Below are 18,737 nucleotides of genomic sequence, written 5' to 3'. Positions count from 1 at the left end.
CCCAAGTAACAGGCATGCCCCCCTGCCTGGCTCAGCTTTTTTTTTTTTTTTTTTTTTTTTTTGAGATAAGATCTCACTATGCTGCCCAGGCTGCTCTCAAACTCATGGCCTCAAGTGATTTTAATTTTTTTTTCTAGGAACTAAATCTGTCCATAAGCCAAGAGCCAGGTTACTGCAGGCTCTCCTGAGTTCCAGGACTGTAAAATAATAGCTTGTCTTGCTCTTTGTACCACACAAGCTCTTTAAATAGTTGCTGATCTCAAAGTGGTAGATTTCTCCTTTGGCCGCCATATGACTCAAATAGAGGGAAGGAGGGAGAGAGGGTTTTCCTAGTCTGCCTTCATGGATGATAGCTCTGAAACTGACGGTAATGGGAGCTCCTGAAGACAGTGTGGAGGCCTGTTCCCTTGGCCCTTGGGATGCACTGCTGTCGGTTGTTTCCTCAGGCGGCTGCTTAGGGTCCTTTTCGTATTGGAAACATTACCACCTCCATTCAAGAGATGGTCCTATAATGGCATTATTTGCCCCTTCTCCACCTCTCCTTCATGAAATCCTACAGACCTAATACATAAACAATTTGTTCTGATGGACTTCAGGTGGTATGAACAGGAGTCCTGTCTATTAGCCTCTTCTACAACCTGGGTCCCTGCAGAATGTGGCCTGGGAACCTCTCCACTAGAGGGCTGCCTGTGGCGTGGCCCTGGTGACATGCCCCGTGGGCAGCCAGTGAGTACACATCTCCTTCTGAGAGCCCTTGGGGCCAGCCACCAGGCCCCCCACGTTCTGTTTCCCCTTCTGACTTGCTGCTATGAACCCAGGTCCCCCCATACTCCCACATCTCAGGTCACAGTGAAATAACTGTGTGTTTCTATTTAAAATCTTCGGCCGGGTGTGGTGGCTCACACCTGTAATTCCAGCACTTTGGGAGGCCGAGGCGGGTGGATCACGAGGTCAGGAGATCGAGACCATCCTGGCTAACACGGTGAAACCCCGTCTCGACTAAAAATACACAAAATTAGCCGGGCATGGTGGCAGGTGCCTGTAGTCCCAGCGACTCAGGAGGCTGAGGCAGGAGAATGGCATGAGCCCGGGAGGCGGAGCTTGCAGTGAGCCAAAATTGCGCCACTGCACTCCAGCCCAGGTGACAGAACGAGAATCTGTCTCAAAAAAAAAAAAAAAAACTTCATTTCAACATGTGCGTTTTTTATGGTAAATGTTATTGAAACATATAACTTACAGACAAGTGCAGGAATAATGAGGCACCAATCCATGAAGTATCACAGCATGAACACATTCGTGTCACCAGCACTGAAATCGAGAAATGGGTCATCCTTAGAACCTGAGAGTCCTGACCGGGCACAGTGGCTCATGCCTGTAATCCCAGCACTCTGGGAGGCCGAGGCAGGTGGATTGCCTGAGGTCAGGAGTTCGAGACCAGCCTGGCCAACATGGTGAAACCCCGTCTCTACTAAAAATACAAAAATTAGCCGGCGTGGTGGTGAGTGCCTTATAATCCCAGCTACTCGGAAGGCTGAAGCAGGAGAATCGCTTGAACCTGAGAGGTGGAGATAGCAGTGAGCTGAGATCACTGACATTGCACTCCAGCCTGGGCGACAAGAGCCAGACTCCATCTCAAAAAAAAAAAAAGTTTTTTGTGCCTTCTTCCTGTCACTCTTACCCCAAGAGCAAATATTGTGCTGACCTCCAGGACTGTCCGTTCATTTTGCCTATTCTTGAACTGTATTTAAATGAAATCATCCAGAATGTCTTCTCTGGGATCTGTCTTCTCTCATCCAACATTGCAGTGTTAGTAATTACAAATGGTGATACTATAAACATCCTTGTATATATCTTTTGGCACATGAGTTTTAATTTTTATTTATTTTATATATGTATTTTTAGATAGGGTCTTGCTCTGTTGCCCAGATTGGAGTGCAGTGGTGGGATCATAGCTGACTCACCTCCTGGGCTCAGGCAATCCTCCCACCTCAGCCTCCTGAGTAGCTGGGACTGCAGGCCTGCACCACAATGCCCAGCTATTTTTTAGTTTTTTGGTAGAGATGAGGTCTTGCTACGTTGCCCAGGCTGGTCTTGAACTCCTGAGATCAAGTGATCCTCCTGCCTTTGCCTCCCAAAGCGCTGGGATTGTAAGTGTGAGCCACTGTGCCCAGTCACATGTGTTTTTAAAAAGTTGCCAGTAGCTAATTTACAATGATTGCTGTATGTTTTATTTCATACGCCACCCAGCTTAAGCATTGTGAGATTTTAGTAAGAGGGCTGCAAGTAAGTATATGGAAGGAGGATAGTCACTAGGATTCACAAGTCCAGTATCACACTTCTACAAAATTATTCATGTTCATTTTAACTAATTCAAGAATAATGAGCAGAAAAGGGTAGAGTTTAGGGTTGGAAATGGAGAAACCATAATATATCTCTCCTTTGATATTTTCTTCTATAAGTTGAAGGAGAGAGAAAATAGGATTTCGAGGTGACAAATATAAAGTTAACTTGAGCCACGTCCCTCCCCATGGGATAGAGAACCACAAGGTCTTGGGGAAAGGTTAACCTAGAAGCTGGCTCTTGGCACCAGGCACCCTGGACTCTTGTCTAGATGGACCTGAGCCCACTTCTGGGTCCTACAGAGGCCTTGTTCCTCAGTCTCCTGAGGGCAGACCAGGCCACTGGCATGGACACCACGAGTCCCTGGGTGGCCAAGGGGCAGCTGTCTGTAGGGAATGTGAGCAGAACTTAGACATTTTGGGTCAGGGTGTCTGTGTGCACATACAAGGCCCTCATGATATAGGATGAAGCCAAAGGTGAAAAAAAGAGGGCTCCCTGGTCCAGGGCCAGCTCCCATGCTGCCATGGCATGGCGTGAATTCTGAATTTCAACACAGCCTTCCCAGTTTTTACAAAGATTTATTTTTTAAGCTAGAACCCCTACACACATACTTTTTTTTTTTTTTTTTTTTTTTTTTTTTTTTTTGAGGCAGAGTCTTGCTTGGTCACCCAGGCTGGAGTGCAGTGGCGCAAACACTGCTCACTTCAGCCTCAACATCCCAGGCTCAAGAGATCCTCCTGTCCTAGCCTCCTATGTAGTTGGGACAGGTGCTCCCTCAGCCAGGCTAAATTTTTTTTTTTTTTTTGAGAGATGGGATCTCACTTTGTTGCTCAGGCTGATCTTGAACTCCTAGGCTCAAACATGGAACATATTTTATTTAGGAATTTGTTGGCTTGATGTATAACTTTTAAATATTTCAACATATGGCATGTGAACTATCGTCTTTGCTCTTGCCTAGAGCCCTGCAAATGTTAAGTGCAGACCTGCTAAAGAAAGGAGGGCCCTGGCTGGGTGTGGTGGCTCACGCCTGTAATCCTAGCACTTTGGGAGGCCGAGGCAGGTGGATCACCTGAGGTCAGGAGTTCGAGATCAGCCTGGCCAACATGGAGAAACCCCGTCTCTATTAAAAATACAAAAATTAGCTGAGTGTGGTGGTGGGTGCTTATAATCCCGGGTACTCAGAAGAGCTGAGGCTGGAGAATCTCTTGAACTGGGGGGACAGAGGTTGCAGTGAACCGAGATTGTACCACTTCACTCCAGCGTGGGCGAAGGAGCAAAATTCCTTCTGAAAAAAAATAAAAAGAAAGAAAGAAGGGTCCAGATACGTTGATGCCTAATTTACAATACCCCTCCCGTGAAATCATTCTAGAAAAACTTTGGACATGGGACATTAAGCTTCATGGTGACTTGAAAGAAATATACCATTCACACTTAGGGGTAAAACCAGACCAAGTTGAATGGTGACTACGCCTAGATTTTTTTTTCCTTGAATTTTTCCTAAGCTATTTTTATAGTTAATTTCACAAGGCTACATGGAAGGTACGACTGATGATTTATGACCATGTGTATTTCTTTTAACAATGGAAAGGTACTTTTGTACTTGCATTGCTTTACTGTCAAGACTATAATTTGGCACATTCTGGAGCATTGTGGTGAAAAAGCATATGCACTGGAGTCAGGCAGCTGGGTTTGAATCATGGCTCTGCCACTTACCAGCCTTGCCAGCTGTATGATCTTGGGCACATATCTTTCTTTCTTTTTTTTTTTTTTGAGACAGAGTCTCACTCTGTCCCCCAGGCTGGAGTGCAGTGGCACAATCTTGGCTCACTGCAGACTCCGCCTCCCAGGTTCAAGCGATTCTCCTTCCTCAGCCTCCCGAGTAGCTGGGATTACAGGCATGTGCTACCATGCCCGACTAATTTTTGTATTTTTATGGAGATGGAATCTTGCTATGTTGCCCAGGCTGGTCTTGAACTCTTGGCCTCAGGCAATGCTCTCAACTTGGCCTCCCACAGCACTGGGATTATAGGCATGAGCCACTGTGCCTGGCCTTTAATTTTTTTTTTCTTTTTTTGAGATGGAGTCTCGCTCTGTCGCCCAGGCTGGAGTGCAGTGGCGTGATCTTGGCTCACTGCAGCCTCCACCTCCTGAGTTCCAGTGATTCTCCTGCCTCAGCCTCCTGGGTAGCTGGGATTACAGGTGTGCACCACCACACCCAGCTATTTTTTGTATTTTTAGTAGAGACGGTGTTTCACTATGTTGGCCAGGCTGGTCTCAAACTCCTGACCCCAGGTGATCTACCCACCTCAGCCTCCCAAATTGCTAGGATTACAGGCATGAGCCACGGTGCCTGGCCTAATTTTTGTATTTTTAGTAGAGATGGGTTTTCACCATGTTGGCCACGCTGGTCTTGGACTCCTGACCTTAAGTGATCTGCCAGCCTCTGTCTCCCAAAGTGCTGGGATTACAGGCATGAGTCACCACACCCAGCCGGGCACATTTCTTTTCTTATTTTTATTTTATTTTATTTATTATTTTTTTTTGAGACGGAGTCTCTCTTTGTTGCCCAGGCTAGAGTGTAGTGGCACGATGCCGCTCACTGCAAGCTGTGCCTCCCGGGCACATTTCTTAACCTTTCTGTACTGCAGCTTACTTCTCTAGAAAATAGGGTGATAATTGTGCTTATATAAAATGGTTGTTGTGAGGGCTTAATGAGATAGTGTAGTGTTTAGAACAGTGTCTCGTACCTAGGTAGTATTTGAGGAGAGCCTTTATTTATATTTATATGTGTTAGAATTCTTAGGGTGAGTTGAGCGCATTCCTCATTTCCCTGCTTGTTGTCAGCTGCAGGCATCCAGGATCCAAGAAGATGCCACTGAGAACATTGAAGGTGACAGCTCCAGCCCTTCCAGCAGTTCTGGCCAGAGGACTTCTGCAGATACCCACGGGGCTCTGGATGACCATGGAGAAGAGGTATCTGGGACGAGAGCCCCTGAGGAAGACTCCTTAGTTTATACAGATTCTAGAATGGACATAAGCAGTAGAGCTGGGCGGGTCTGGAGGGCCCCACGGGGCAGTAGCCCTGTCACTGCTGAGTCCTGGGAGGCTGTGAAGGTCTCAGGGAAGGGGACCTACTAGCTAGTCTAAGAGGATCAGAACAGCTATTTAGCAACCAATCTGGGCACATTTTAATATTTCTAGTCCAAGTACTGCTGCATCTGAATGTGTCAGGTGAATATCAGCCTCAGATCTAGTAACAAGAAGGTCCTGCATGTCACTGAGGCCTCCTTGGCTCAGCACCATGCCCCTATAATCTTTTTTGTTTGTTTTTGAGATAGAGTCTCACTCTGTTGCCCAGGCTGGAGTGAGCCAATTTCGGCTCACTGCAACCTCCGTATCCCAGGCTCAAGTGATTCTCCTGCCTCGGCCTCTCTAATAGCTGGGATTACAGGCACCCGCCACTGCACCCGGTTAATTTTTGTGTTTTTAGTAGAGATGGGGCTTCACCATATTGGCCAGGCTGATCTTGAACTCCTGACCTCAGGTGATCTGCCTGCCTCGGCCTCCCAGAGTGCTGGGATTACAGGCGTGAGCCACCGTGCCTGGCCCCCATGATCTCTTTATAATGTTATCTGCCTGTCATGTGAATTCATAAATTTTTTTGTTCCCTCATCCCTCCCTGCCCCTGCCTGTGCAAGGACAGCCACTGCCCCTCAGGAGCCCGTGCCACATCCTCCCAGATGAAAGCAGCTGTCTGTTCCATGTGTTCACTGAAGTCAGCCACATTTGTGAATCCCAGGCTAGAGGCTTTAACCGGAGCTCTGTTCTAATTTGGGAGTGGGAACTGGGTTTCCATGAGGGCCACAGATGCTATAAATGGCTCCATTTGTGGTGTTAATTGCTTATTTTAAAAAGTTTTCTCTTGATAGCCATGTGTGGTGGCTCATACCTGTAATCCCAGCACTTTGGTAGGCCAAGGCGGGCGGATCACTTGAGGTTAGGAGTTCAACACCAGCCTGGACAGTATGGTGAAACCCTGTCTCTACTAAAAATACAAAAATTAGCCAGGCATGGTGGTGGGCACATGTAATCCCAGCTACTGGGGAGGCTGAGGCAGGAGAATCACTTGAACCTGGGAGGCAGAGGTTGCAGTGAGATGAGATCGTGCCACTGCACTCCAGCCTGGGTGACAGAGCAAGACTCTGAAAAAAAAAAAAAAATCTTGATTAATTAGAATTAATGAAAAATCTCAATCGCGAAAATTCTTTCCAAGAAAATTCCAGGTACAGAGTGATTCACAGTAGTGGCTGTTGACATTACCAAGTCTGTCAGACCTGCTGGAATGTTTTAGAATCCAACCCACGCATGTTCTGACTCCTCAAGTCCTGGCCTGTCCAGGGCAACCTCCCTCATCTCTTCTCCTCCTGCCCTCAATCTATATCCAGACAATTTCCACCTGCCACCTCCAACATGAACAGGCTGCCCTGGCTTGGGCAACTTTAGTCTCCATTCATGGACCTCTTTCCCCCAGGTCTAATCATGCATGGGTCTCCCGTCTCCAGGCAAATGTGTGCCTCCCCCTGTTTCTCTTCCAAGTTCCTTGCTTGCTTCTCTCCACGCTAGGGTTAGCCAAACTCAAGGTTAAGGGTGCAGTCCTTGACTGTCACATCTGCCCAAGACTGATCCCAGCCACAACTTTAGGGGTTCCCAGGGCCATTCTCACTTCAGGCAAGCTGACTATACATTCGCAGGACCCCTTAGGGTCCTTTGGGGCCAAAATGACTCACAGAACTCCGGAAAGTGCTATGCTGACAGTTTTTTTTTTTTTTTTTTTTTTGAGACAAGAGTCTTGCCCTATTGCCCAGGCTGGAGTGCAATGGTGCGATCTCAGCTAACTGCAACCTTTGCCTCCCAGGTTCAAGCAATTCTCCCGCCTCAGCCTCCCGAGTAGCTGGGATTACGGGCACCCACCACCATGCCCGGCTAATTTTTTTGTGTGTGTTTTTGTAGAGATGGGATTTCACCCTGTTGGCCAGGCTGGCTTTTAACTCCTGACCTCAGGTGATCTTCCCACCTTGGCCTCCCAAAGTGCTGAGATTACAGGCGTGAGCCACTGTGCCTGTCCACTTACAGCTTTTGTAGCAAAAGAATTTAAATGAGAAAGGCAGAGAGGATAGGGCAGTATCTGGGACAGTGAGTTCCAAATGAGGAGCTGTGTCCTTGGAGGACACACATTTGTCCCCACATTGATGTGTGGCAAGATGTGCAGAGAATCGCCAGCCCAGGCCGGTCACCCAAGCTTCAGAGTCCAAAGTTTTACTGGAGTTTCCTCATGCAGGCAGGACTGACTGATTGATTGACTGATGATTGATTGGTGGATGCAGCCCTAGCAGTTGCTGCACTGCGTCCCCAGCTCTCTCCCACCTTGCAGATAAGTCCCAACTCTCTAAGCATGTGGTTGGTCTTTCTGGTGTGGCCAGACCCCACTTCAACTATGAGGTGCCCAACTTGAACCACTGCATTCGCATAAACGATCAGGTGTGGTCCCAGGGGCCCAGCATGAATAACAAAGACCCTTTCACGTGGGAAATGCCAGTGGTTTAGAGGTTACCACCCAGGAGCCAAGACAAAGCCAGTCCTGTTCAGTAAGGTTAATTATGATTATTATAATTACTATTTTGAGACAGGGTCTTGTTCTATTGCTGAGGCTGGTATGCAGTGGCACAATCATGGCTCACAGCAGCCTTGACCTCCTGAGCCCAAGCGATCCTCCTGCCTCAGCCTCCCGAGTAGCTGGGACCGCAGGTGCATGCCACCACACCTGGCTAATTTTTTGAATTTTTGGTAGAGATGGGGTCTCACTTTGTTGCTCGGGTTGGTTCTGAACTCCTGGGCTCAAGTGATCCTCCTGCCTCGGCTTTCCAAAGTGCTGGGATTACAGGCATGAGCTACCACACCTGGCCAAGATGAATTCTTTCTTATGTAGTTCTTCTTTACCTTAACTCTCTCTACCTGCTCACTTCATCTCTGCCCATTCCTGTCCCTTCAATTCCTCACAGCTGCTTTCATTGCTAAATTGAGGTTCTCATTTTTATCTTGTCCCCATAACCTCTGACATCAGTAAATGCACCGCCATTCCTTCCTGGACGTCTCCCTCCGCAGACATCCGTGACTGCAACCCCCCCAATTCTTTACTGGACGTCTCCCTCTGCAGACATCCGTGACTGCACACACACACACACCCCCAACACCTTCCTGGACATCTCCCTCCGCAGACATCCGTGACTGCACCCCCTCCCCCTTCCTTCCTGGACGTCTCCCTCCGCAGACATCTGTGACTGCACCCCCTCCCCCTTCCTTCCTGGACGTCTCCCTCCGCAGACATCTGTGACTGCACCCCCCACTGCCTTCCTGGACGTCTCCCTCCGCAGACATCTGTGACTGCACATCCACCCCCATACCCCCCCTTCCTTCCTGGACGTCTCCCTCCGCAGACATCCGTGACTGCACCTCCCCATTCCTTCCTGGACGTCTCCCTCCCAGACATCCGTGACTGCACCCCACCCCCCATTCCTTCCTGGACGTCTCCCTCTGCAGACATCCGTGACTGCACACCACCCCCCATTCCTTCCTGGACGTCTCCCTCTGCAGACATCCGTGACTGCACCCCTTCCCCCTTCCTTCCTGGACGTCTCCCTCTGCAGACATCCGTGACTGCATCTCCCCATTCCTTCCTGGACGTCTCCCTCCCAGACATCCGTGACTGCACCCCACTCCCCATTCCTTCCTGGACGTCTCCCTCCGCAGACATCCGTGACTGCAGCGTGACTGCTCTAGCTTCTTTGATCTTTTCTTTTCATCAGTTTCTTGTTTTGTTATCTCATCTCCCCCCCCCCTTTTTTTTTTTTTTCGAAACAGAGTCTCACTGTGTCACCCAGACTGGAGTGCAGTGGCACGATCTCAGCTCACTGCAACCTCCGCCTCCCGGGTTCAAGCAATTCTCCTGCTTCAGCCTCCCAAGTAGCTGGGACTACAGGCATGCACCACCATGCCTGTCTAATTTTTCTGTTTTTAGTAGAGGTAGGGTCTCACCATCTTGGCCAGGCTGGTCTCAAACTCCTGACTTCAAGTGACCCACTTGTCTTGGCCTCCCAAAGTGCTGGGATTACAGACATGAGCCACCGTGCCCGGCCTTGTTTTGTTATCTCTGAATGAAGATGTTTCCCAAGGCTGGGAGCTCCTCTTTCTTTTCTTTTTCTTTTTTTAGACAGAGTCTCACTCTGTTGCCAGGCTAGAGTGCAGTGGCAAGATCTTGGCTCACTCCAACCTCCACCTCACAGGTTCAAGCGGTTCTCCTGCCTCAGCCTCCTGAGTAGCTGGGATTACAGGTGCACGCCACCACACCCAGTTAATTTTTAAATTTTTAGTAGAGACGAGGTTTCACCATGTTCGCCAGGGTGGTCTCGATCTCTTGACCTTGTGATCCACCTGCCTTGGCCTCCCGACGTGCTGGGATCACAGGCGTGATCTCCTCTTTCCTTGATATTTCCCTTGTTGATCTCCTCCATCCTCCTGCAGATGCAGTCTCAGGAGTCCATTTCCAGCCTGGGCTTTTCTTCAGGGCCCCCCTAGTTCCACCTGAGCTCCCATGTTCAGAGTGTCTACTGATAAGGCCCACTGCCATCTGAAACTCAGCATGTGGAGAGCCAACTGCCCACCTCTGTCAATGTCATTCTTCCAGCTACTCGGGCTTAGGAGCCTCAGAGCCCCGGCTGCCCTGGCCCCAAGTGGGTAAGGGGCCTTCTCTGTGTTCCTACGATACCACTGCATGCCCTGGTCATTGCGCTTCCCAGAATGTGGCATGGGAACCCTTCTACATATTCTCCTGACTAGGCTGTGAGCAACTTGAGGGCCTGTACAGCACCAGTCAGTTGTCCCCCATGGCCAGGCACAGTGGCTCACACCTGTAATCCCAGCACTTTGGGAGGCCGAGGCGGGCAGATTATTTGAGGCCAGGAGTTCCAGACCAGCCTGGGCAACATGGTGAAACCCTGTCTCTACAAAAAATACAAAAATTAGCCAGGTATGGTGATGCATGCCTGTAGTCCCAGCTACTCAGTAGGCTGAGATGGGAGGATCACCTGGGCCTGGGAGGTCAAGGCTGCAGTGAGCTGTGATTGTGCTGCTGCATTCCAGCCTGAGTGACAGAGCAAGACCCTGTCCCCTGCCAAAAAAATTGTCTGTCACATCAGAGAGCGTGAGGGGAGAATGAGCCATGGCTGTCTTCTTCGTTCTGTTATTTACTTCTTTCCTGTGTTACTGAGCTCATAACCAAATTGTCCTTTTTTTTTTTTTTTTTTTTTTCTTTAAGGCTGTCCCTTCTCTAAACCATGATGTTACCAGAATAACCTGCCTCTATGGTTGTTTCTTCAACTTTACCCATAGCTTGCCTTTCTAGAAACTTCCACACAGGAGCACTGTCTTCTATTCCTCACCTAAACAAGCTCCCAGTTCCAGCCAAATTCTTTTCTTTCCAACTTGACTTGGTGATATTCCCAGCTACCTGTTTTTTTCCCCAACCGGGGATCCTTTTCCTCCTCAGGAACAATTTCTTGTCCTTCAAGTCACATCCCTACCCAGGCTTCCTGGCACAGCACAAATCTCATCTCCCCTTACCACCCAGTTGTCGTCTTTGAGCTTTTTTTCAGCTATTGCTGGGGAACGTTAAGACACACATAACATACGACTTTGTGCTGATAATTCTTTCTCTAAGTTTATTACTATTTCTTTTCCCCTAGTTAGACTGAGAGTGTCTGAACAGCAAAGCCCATGTCTTATTCATCTTTGCATCAATGTTGTGTAGAAAGTTCTCAATGAAGTAAAATAAACAATTCCATCTTTCAGTTCAACTTTGGAGACGTCTTTGTCCACCAAGCCATCCACACCATCGAGTACTGCCTGGGCTGCATTTCAAACACAGCCTCCTACCTGCGGCTCTGGGCCCTCAGCCTGGCTCATGCACGTGAGTGAGCAGCCCATCAGGGGGACAGTCAGCTCTCCCCAACACCCTGGGAAATAGGTGCAATGTATTTGGAGGTAAAGGTGACTTCTCTGAGCTATTTGTGGATGTTTGCCAAAAGAATGGCTCTTCTTTCCCAGGCACAGGTGCCTTTTCTGTGGGTCTGGCTGCATGTTGCTGGGGTGGTCACCTTCTGTATTAATAGTCTCCTACTGCTGCTGTAACAAATTGTCACAAACGCTCGTGACTTAAAACAACACAAATTTGGCGGGGCGCAGTGGCTCACACCTGTAATCCCAGAGCTTTGGGAGGCAGAGTTTGGGTGAATTGCTTGAGCCCAGGAGTTCAAGATCAGCCTGGCCAAGAGCCTGCCCGTCTCTACTGAAAGTACAAAAATTAGCTGGGCATGGTGGCAGGCGCGTGTAACTCCAGCTACTTGGGAGACTGAAGCAGGAGAATTGCTTGAACCCGGAAGGCGGAGGTTGCAGTGAGCTGAGATCGCATCACTGCACTCCACACTGGGCTACAGAGTGAGACTCCATCTCAAAAAAAAAAAAAAAAAAAAAAAAAAAAAAAAAAATCAAAAAAACAAAAAACCCAACAACACAAATTTGGTGTCTTCCAGTTTTTGAAGCCAGAGTCCTAAAATCAGGGTGTGGGCAGCTGTGCTCCTGCCGCAGGCTGCAGGTAGAATCTGTGTCCTGCCCTTTCCAGCTTCTTGAGGCTGCCTGCATTCCGTGGCTTGTGGCTCCTCTTTGCATCACTTCAACCTCTGCTTCCAATATCAAATCTCCTTTTTCTCTCACTGTCACTCTCCTGCCTTCCTCTTACAAAGACTCTAGTGATGACGTTGGGCATATCCAGATAATCCGGAATAACGCCCCTCTCTCAGGATTCTTAGCTTAATCTTATCTGCAAAGCCACTGTTGCTATGTAATATAATATGTTGACAGGTTATTAGGATTAGGATTAGGATTAGGATGTGGACATCTTTGGGGATGGGGGAACATATTTTTTCAGGCTACCATGCCCTTCTGCAAGGTGCTGACCTTTAAGAGAAGGCCTATCTTGATTATGAGCATTGCTGGGAGTCAGTTGGCTGCCTGCTGAGCTGACCCTCAGGAAATGCTCACCACCTTTGTGAATTCACAGCAGTCCAGGGTCAGTCAGGCCAGGCCCAGAAATACAATTCTTTCTTTCTTTCTTTCTCTTTCTTTCTTATCTATCTATCTATCTATCTATCTATCTGTCTGTCTGTCTGTCTATCTATCTATCTAATCTATCTTTATCTATCTATCTATCTATCTATCTATCTATCTATCTATCTATCTATCAAGAGACAAGGTCTCACTATGTTGCCCAGGCTGATCTCACACTCCTGGCCTCAAGGGATCCTCTTGCCTCAGCCTCCCAAAGTGCTGGGATTTCAGGCATTGGAAATACAATTTTGATAAAGATCCGAGCCCCGGGGTTTCCTAACGTCAGGAATCCTGACTCACCAACTCACTTGTAAGCCCCATCTTGATCTCTGGGGCCTTCTCCAGTCTTGTTTCTTGTCAGTTTTCCTTAGTGCCCCACCAGCACTCCAGACCCATCCATTTCATATGCAGTGGCCCTGAGGAGTGCTTATTTTTTTTTTTTTATCCTGAGACAGGGTCTCCCTCTGTTGCCCAGGCTGGAGTGCAGTGGCGCTATCATGGCCTCGAACTCCCAGGCTCATGTCATTCTACCGCCTCAGCTTCCCAAGTAGCTGGGACCACAGGTGCATGCCACCACGCGTGGGCCAATTTTTGTATTTTTTTGGTAGAGACAGGGTTTTGCCTTGTTGCCTAGGCTGGCCTCAAACTCTTGGGCTCAAGCAATTCTCCTGCCTCGGCCTCCCAAGTAGCTGGGACTATAGGTACACACCACTACACTTGGCGATTTTTTTGTTTGTTTTTTGTTTGTTTGGTAGAGACACGGTTTCACCATGTTGCCCAGGCGGCTTGTCTTGAACTCCTGGGCTCAAACAATCCTCCTGCCTTGGCCTCCCAAAGTGCTGGGATTACAGATGTGAGCCACCACGCCTGGCCTGAAGAACTACATTGAGTCTCCAGAAGATGCAGTACTTCCTGGGCCCCTCTGTGTGTTTGCCCCTGCAGCCCCCTTGCCTGAAATAGTCCCTTCTTTAACTCTCTCCTCACCTGGTATTTAATTCCTCCTTCATAACTCAGCTGGAAATCTTCCTTCCTAGTCCCCCAGTCTGGAAGATGCCTTCCTGTGGTTCTGGGGCATGCTCTTAACCTAGCTTCAATTATAATTGTCTTGATTAGCATGTCTCCCTACTGGACTATGAGCTCCTTGAAAGCAAAGACCCTGACTTTTATCTTAGCATTCCTGGCACTGAGCATAATGCCTAGAACAGAGAAGCCAGGCCAAGATGTGTGCTGAATGGATAGAAAAGAAAGTAGTAAAGTGTGTGATTATTCATTTACAGTAGAAACTCCAGTGCTCAGCATTTGTGTGATCTTCACAACTCAGCTGTGTTCGTTTCCTTGCACAAACTCACATACACACACTTTTACGTGCACACGAATGCTCAGATGCACACACTCAGCCCTGCAAGTGCCTGCAGCACAGACACCCACAAGCATGTCTTTTTTTTTGAGACAGAGTCTTGCTCTGTCACCAGGCTGGAGTGCAGTGGCGTGATCTTGGCTCACTGGTTCAAGCGATTCTTCTGCCTCAGCCTCCCGAGTAGCTGGGACTACAGGTGCGCACCACCACACCCAGCTAATACATTTTTTAAAATTTTTGTATTTTCAGTAGAGACGGGGTTTCACCATGTTGGCCAGGATGGTCTCAATCTCTTGACCTCGTGATCTGCCCGCCTTGGCCTCCCAAATTGCTGGAATCACAGGCGTGAGCCACCGCGCCCAGCCACATGTCTTTACTCCTGTGCACTGCTGTGCATTCATGTGAAGTGGCTATCCCAGGACTGTCACCCACTTGTTCCTTAGAGTAGATCTCAGCACTTCGTGCAGTCAGTGCTGGTAATGAGCCTGGGAGTTCGAGGCCATGATAGCGCCACTGCACTCCAGCCTGGGCAACAGAGGGAGACCCTGTCTCAGGATAAAAAAAAAAAAATAAGCACTCCTCAGGGCCACTGCATATGAAATGGATGGGTCTGGAGTGCTGGTGGGGCACTAAGGAAAACTGACAAGAAACAAGACTGGAGAAGGCCCCAGAGATCAAGATGGGGCTTACAAGTGAGTTGGTGAGTCAGGATTCCTGACGTTAGGAAACCCCGGGGCTCGGATCTTTATCAAAATTGTATTTCCAATACCTGAAATCTCAGCACTTTGGGAGGCTGAGGCAAGAGGATCCCTTGAGGCCAGGAGTGTGAGATCAGCCTGGGCAACATAGTGAGACCTTGTCTCTTTTAGATAGATAGATAGATAGATAGATAGATAGATAGATAGATAGATAGATTAGATAGATTAGATAGATAGATAGATAGATAGATAGATAGATAGATAGATAGATAAGAAAGAAAGAGAAAGAAAGAAAGAAAGAATTGTATTTCTGGGCCTGGCCTGACTGACCCTGGACTGCTGTGAATTCACAAAGGTGGTGAGCATTTCCTGAGGGTCAGCTCAGCAGGCAGCCAACTGACTCCCAGCAATGCTCATAATCAAGATAGGCCTTCTCTTAAAGGTCAGCACCTTGCAGAAGGGCATGGTAGCCTGAAAAAATATGTTCCCCCATCCCCAAAGATGTCCACATCCTAATCCTAATCCTAATCCTAATAACCTGTCAACATATTATATGGTTCATATTATATCTAATATAATATGTTGACCCATATGGTTCATGGCCGCCTGCCCTGGTTCACCCACTGGGTCATTCTAGAAGTCCCTGCTAGATGTGGCTTCCACTCCATACTAACACAGTTGCTTAAAGAGGTAATGTGGAAGAGTGGGGAAAAAATTAAAACACTGACTTAAATTCTGGTTCCTTTTGTACCACTTTTGGCTGAGTAACTTACACAAGAAATTTAACCTTTGTGTGCCGGGGCTGTCATCAGTGGTCCTAGTAGTTAGCCTCCTGTACTGGTCAGGGCAGGCTAAACTCTGTTACAGTAACAACTTACCCTCTAAATCTCAGGTCCCTGGGCCAGAGTTTGGCACTATGTGTTGGGGTATCTTTTTAGTAGATAGGGCGTTTCACCATGTTGGCCAGGCTGGTCAACAGCCTAAGGGGTAGGGAAGTGAGGTGTGTACATGTGTTGGGGTGTCCTCTGGCCAAAATTCCTCCTGTCTTATTTAGACCCATCCCTGGTATGACCCAAGTCCTTCAAACTACTGCTGAGGTTGGAGCTGAAGACCAACATTAGCACCACTGATGACTTGAAGCGCTGAGATCCACTTTAAGAAACAAAGTGGGGCCGGGTGTGGTGGCTCACGCCTATAATCCCAGCATTTTGGGAGGCCAAGTTGGGTGGATCACCTGAGGCCAGGAGTTCGAGACCAGCCTGGCCAACATGGTGAAACCCCGTCTCTACTAAAAATACAAAATTAGCTGGGTGTGGTGGCACACGCCTGTAATCCCAGCTACTCGGGAGGGTGAGGCAGGAGAATCACTTGAACCTGGGAGCTGGAAGTTGCAGTAAGCCAAGATCACGCCACTGCACTCCAGCCTGGGTGACAGAGCGAAACTCTGTCTTGAAAAAAAAAAAAAAGGAACAAAGTGGGTGACAGTCCTGGGATAGCCACTTCACATGAATGCACATCAGTGCACAGGAGTAAAGACATGCTTGTGGGTGTCTGTGCTGCGGGTACACGCAGGGCTGAGTGTGTGCATCTAAGCATTTGTGTGCATGTGAAAGTCTGCGTATGTGAGTTTGTGCAAGGAAACGAACATAGCCTGAGCTATGAAGATCACACGAATGCTAAGCACTGGAGTTTCTACTGTAAATCTCAGGTATGGGTCTAACCAGATGGGGGTGAAGCTGTAAATCTCAGTTACGGGTCTAACCAGATGGGGGTGAAGCTGCTCCCATTGATGAAAGACTCTGCATCACTGTAGCAGGCAGAAAACCAGAACTTGGGAGGCAGCAAGCAAACAGGGGTCCTCTTCCTTGCGTTCCATGTCTCTGCTTTGATCATGTTCTGATAGCCACTTGCAAGTGGCAGGCCTGTATCTCTCTGGGCCACATCATTGTGACCTTTTAGCAGGGGCCTTCAAGTCTCAAGTCAAGGATGTAATGATGCTATTTCCCTGCAAGGTGCATGTCCCAGGCTGTTAGGCATGATAACTAGGGAAGAAGCATTCACACGTGCTCTGTGGCCAGGGACACCTAAGCATGGACCCTTACTTGCATAGCTTGGACAGTGAGAGCCCTTGTAGGGCAGTTAGCTGGGGACAGGAACTCAGCTACGAGTCTGGGTTTTTTCTGATACCCATCCATGACCTCCCTCCTCTTGGATTTCACTCCCCTCCTCTTGGATTTCACTCCCCTCGGGGCCTTTTAAAACATTCCCTGACTGTCAGCCTTTGAGAGACTCCATGGGCATGTAAGAAATGTGTAGAAAAGACCTTTAGAGCTGGGGGTGTGGGAAACAGCTGAGGAGGTAAGGGGTAGGGAAGTGGCGGGGTGGGGGGGTGATGTGTCATAGGAACAGGCCAGAGGGGGCTGTGTGGCGTTTGTCCCTGAACTTCCCAGAGCTTTAATTTCCTTATCTATAAGATGGGCATCATAGAAACTAATTTATAGGGTTGATGCGGGCCTTACTGGGATAATATGTGTAAACTGCTTTGAATTCCTCTGGCTTGGCTCTTAATTTGGAGTCTGTGGCTGAACTTCAGGCTTTCTGTAAATCCCCTGAAACTACGTATAAGATGTTGTTGGGCGTCTCTGTGTGCATTTTTCTGGGGAAAGGATTCATGACTTTCTTCAGATTTCAGAGGGGACCCGTGACCACCAAAGAGTGAAAACAGCCACTTTCCCGAGTGAGGCTGAACTCACCTCATGTGCTCAGTACCTGGCATGTGCCCTTGTACATTGCAGTGACTGAATAAATATTAGCTAAACATTTTTTGAAATATGGTTAGAATTTTAATCTTTTTAAAAACATTTTTACTTTGAAATATAGCATGTTTAGAAAAATGCATAAAATATATATTCAGCCTAATGGATTTTTGTAAAGCAAACACTCATGTAACCACTTCCTGGTCAAAGAAGAGGCTGTGGCTGGGCGCGGTGGCTTGCACCTGTAATCCCAGCACTTTGGAGGCCGAGGCAGGTGGATTATGAGGTCAAGAGATCGAGACCACCCTGGCCAACATGGTGAAACCCCATCTCTACTAAATATACAAAAATTAGCTGGGTGTAGTTGCATACACCTGTAGTCCCAGCTACTCGGGAGGCTGAGGCAGGAGAATCGCTTGAACTCGGGAGGTGGAGGTTGCAGTGAGCCAAGATCACGCCATTGCACTCCAGACTGGATGACAAGAGCGAAACTCTGTCTCAAAAAAAAAAAAAAAAAAAAAAAATTAGCAGACAGTGGCAGCACACTTGAGGGTCACTGGAGCCCGTGAGGTCAAGGCTGCAATGAGCCGTAATTGCACTACTGCATTCCAGCCTGGGTGACACAGTGAGAACCTGTCTCAAAAAATAATAATAAAACAATAATAATCTGAGCTGGATGTGGTGGCTCACACCTGATTTCCCAGCACTTTGGGAGGCTGAGACAGGAGGATTGCTTCAGGCCAGGAGTTGGAGACCATCCTAGGCAACAGAGTGAGACCCTGTCTCTATTTAAAAAATATATATTTTTTTAATTAAAAAGACGACAAAATACAATAAATAACAATCTGCATTTACAAGATAATCCCAGTGGTTTCTTGTACCTTGCAGAACTGTCTGAAGTGCTCTGGACTATGGTGATGAACAGCGGCCTTCAGATTCGAGGCTGGGGAGGAATCATCGGGGTTTTTATTATTTTTGCCGTATTTGCTGTCCTGACAGTAGCCATCCTTCTGATCATGGAGGGCCTCTCTGCTTTCCTGCACGCCCTGCGACTGCACTGGTAAGGATGGTTGTCCCGTGGAAGCTCGACGTGGTGTTGGAAAGGGAGTGGGCTGTGGGGCCAGCCAACTGGGTTCAGATCGTGAGCTGTGTGTGACTTTAGCAGCTTACATACCTCTTTGGAGCCTTAGTTTAGTCATCTGTTGGTGTCATATTAAATGATGTAATATATGTGTATATATATATATATATACACACATTCATTCATACTCATTCAGACACTCATATGTGTTAGGTCTCATTTACTCCTTCCCTTTTAGGTGATCAGTGTTCACTTGTTATTACAATTGGCTTTAACCCAAGTGACAC

At 48.0% G+C, this 18,737-nt stretch overlaps 1 protein-coding gene across 2 annotated transcripts in view; it reads left to right on the top strand.

Annotated features, from left to right (window-relative positions):
• KIAA1549 (KIAA1549 ortholog) overlaps positions 1-18,737 on the top strand; it is a 282,292-nt gene that overhangs the window by 260,842 nt on the left and 2,713 nt on the right. For both annotated transcript variants that reach the window (XM_054560668.2, XM_054560669.2), the window contains 3 exons: positions 5,185-5,313; positions 11,245-11,362; positions 18,258-18,429. In XM_054560668.2, coding sequence (XP_054416643.1) covers positions 5,185-5,313; positions 11,245-11,362; positions 18,258-18,429 — 419 coding nt within the window. The remainder of the gene's footprint in view (positions 1-5,184; positions 5,314-11,244; positions 11,363-18,257; positions 18,430-18,737) is intronic.

This window comes from Pongo abelii, chromosome 6 (assembly GCF_028885655.2).
Source record: "Pongo abelii isolate AG06213 chromosome 6, NHGRI_mPonAbe1-v2.0_pri, whole genome shotgun sequence".
NCBI classification, from domain to species: Eukaryota; Metazoa; Chordata; class Mammalia; order Primates; family Hominidae; genus Pongo; species Pongo abelii.
Note: the sequence above shows the minus strand (reverse complement) of the source record. Positions and strands in the feature narration are given on the sequence as shown.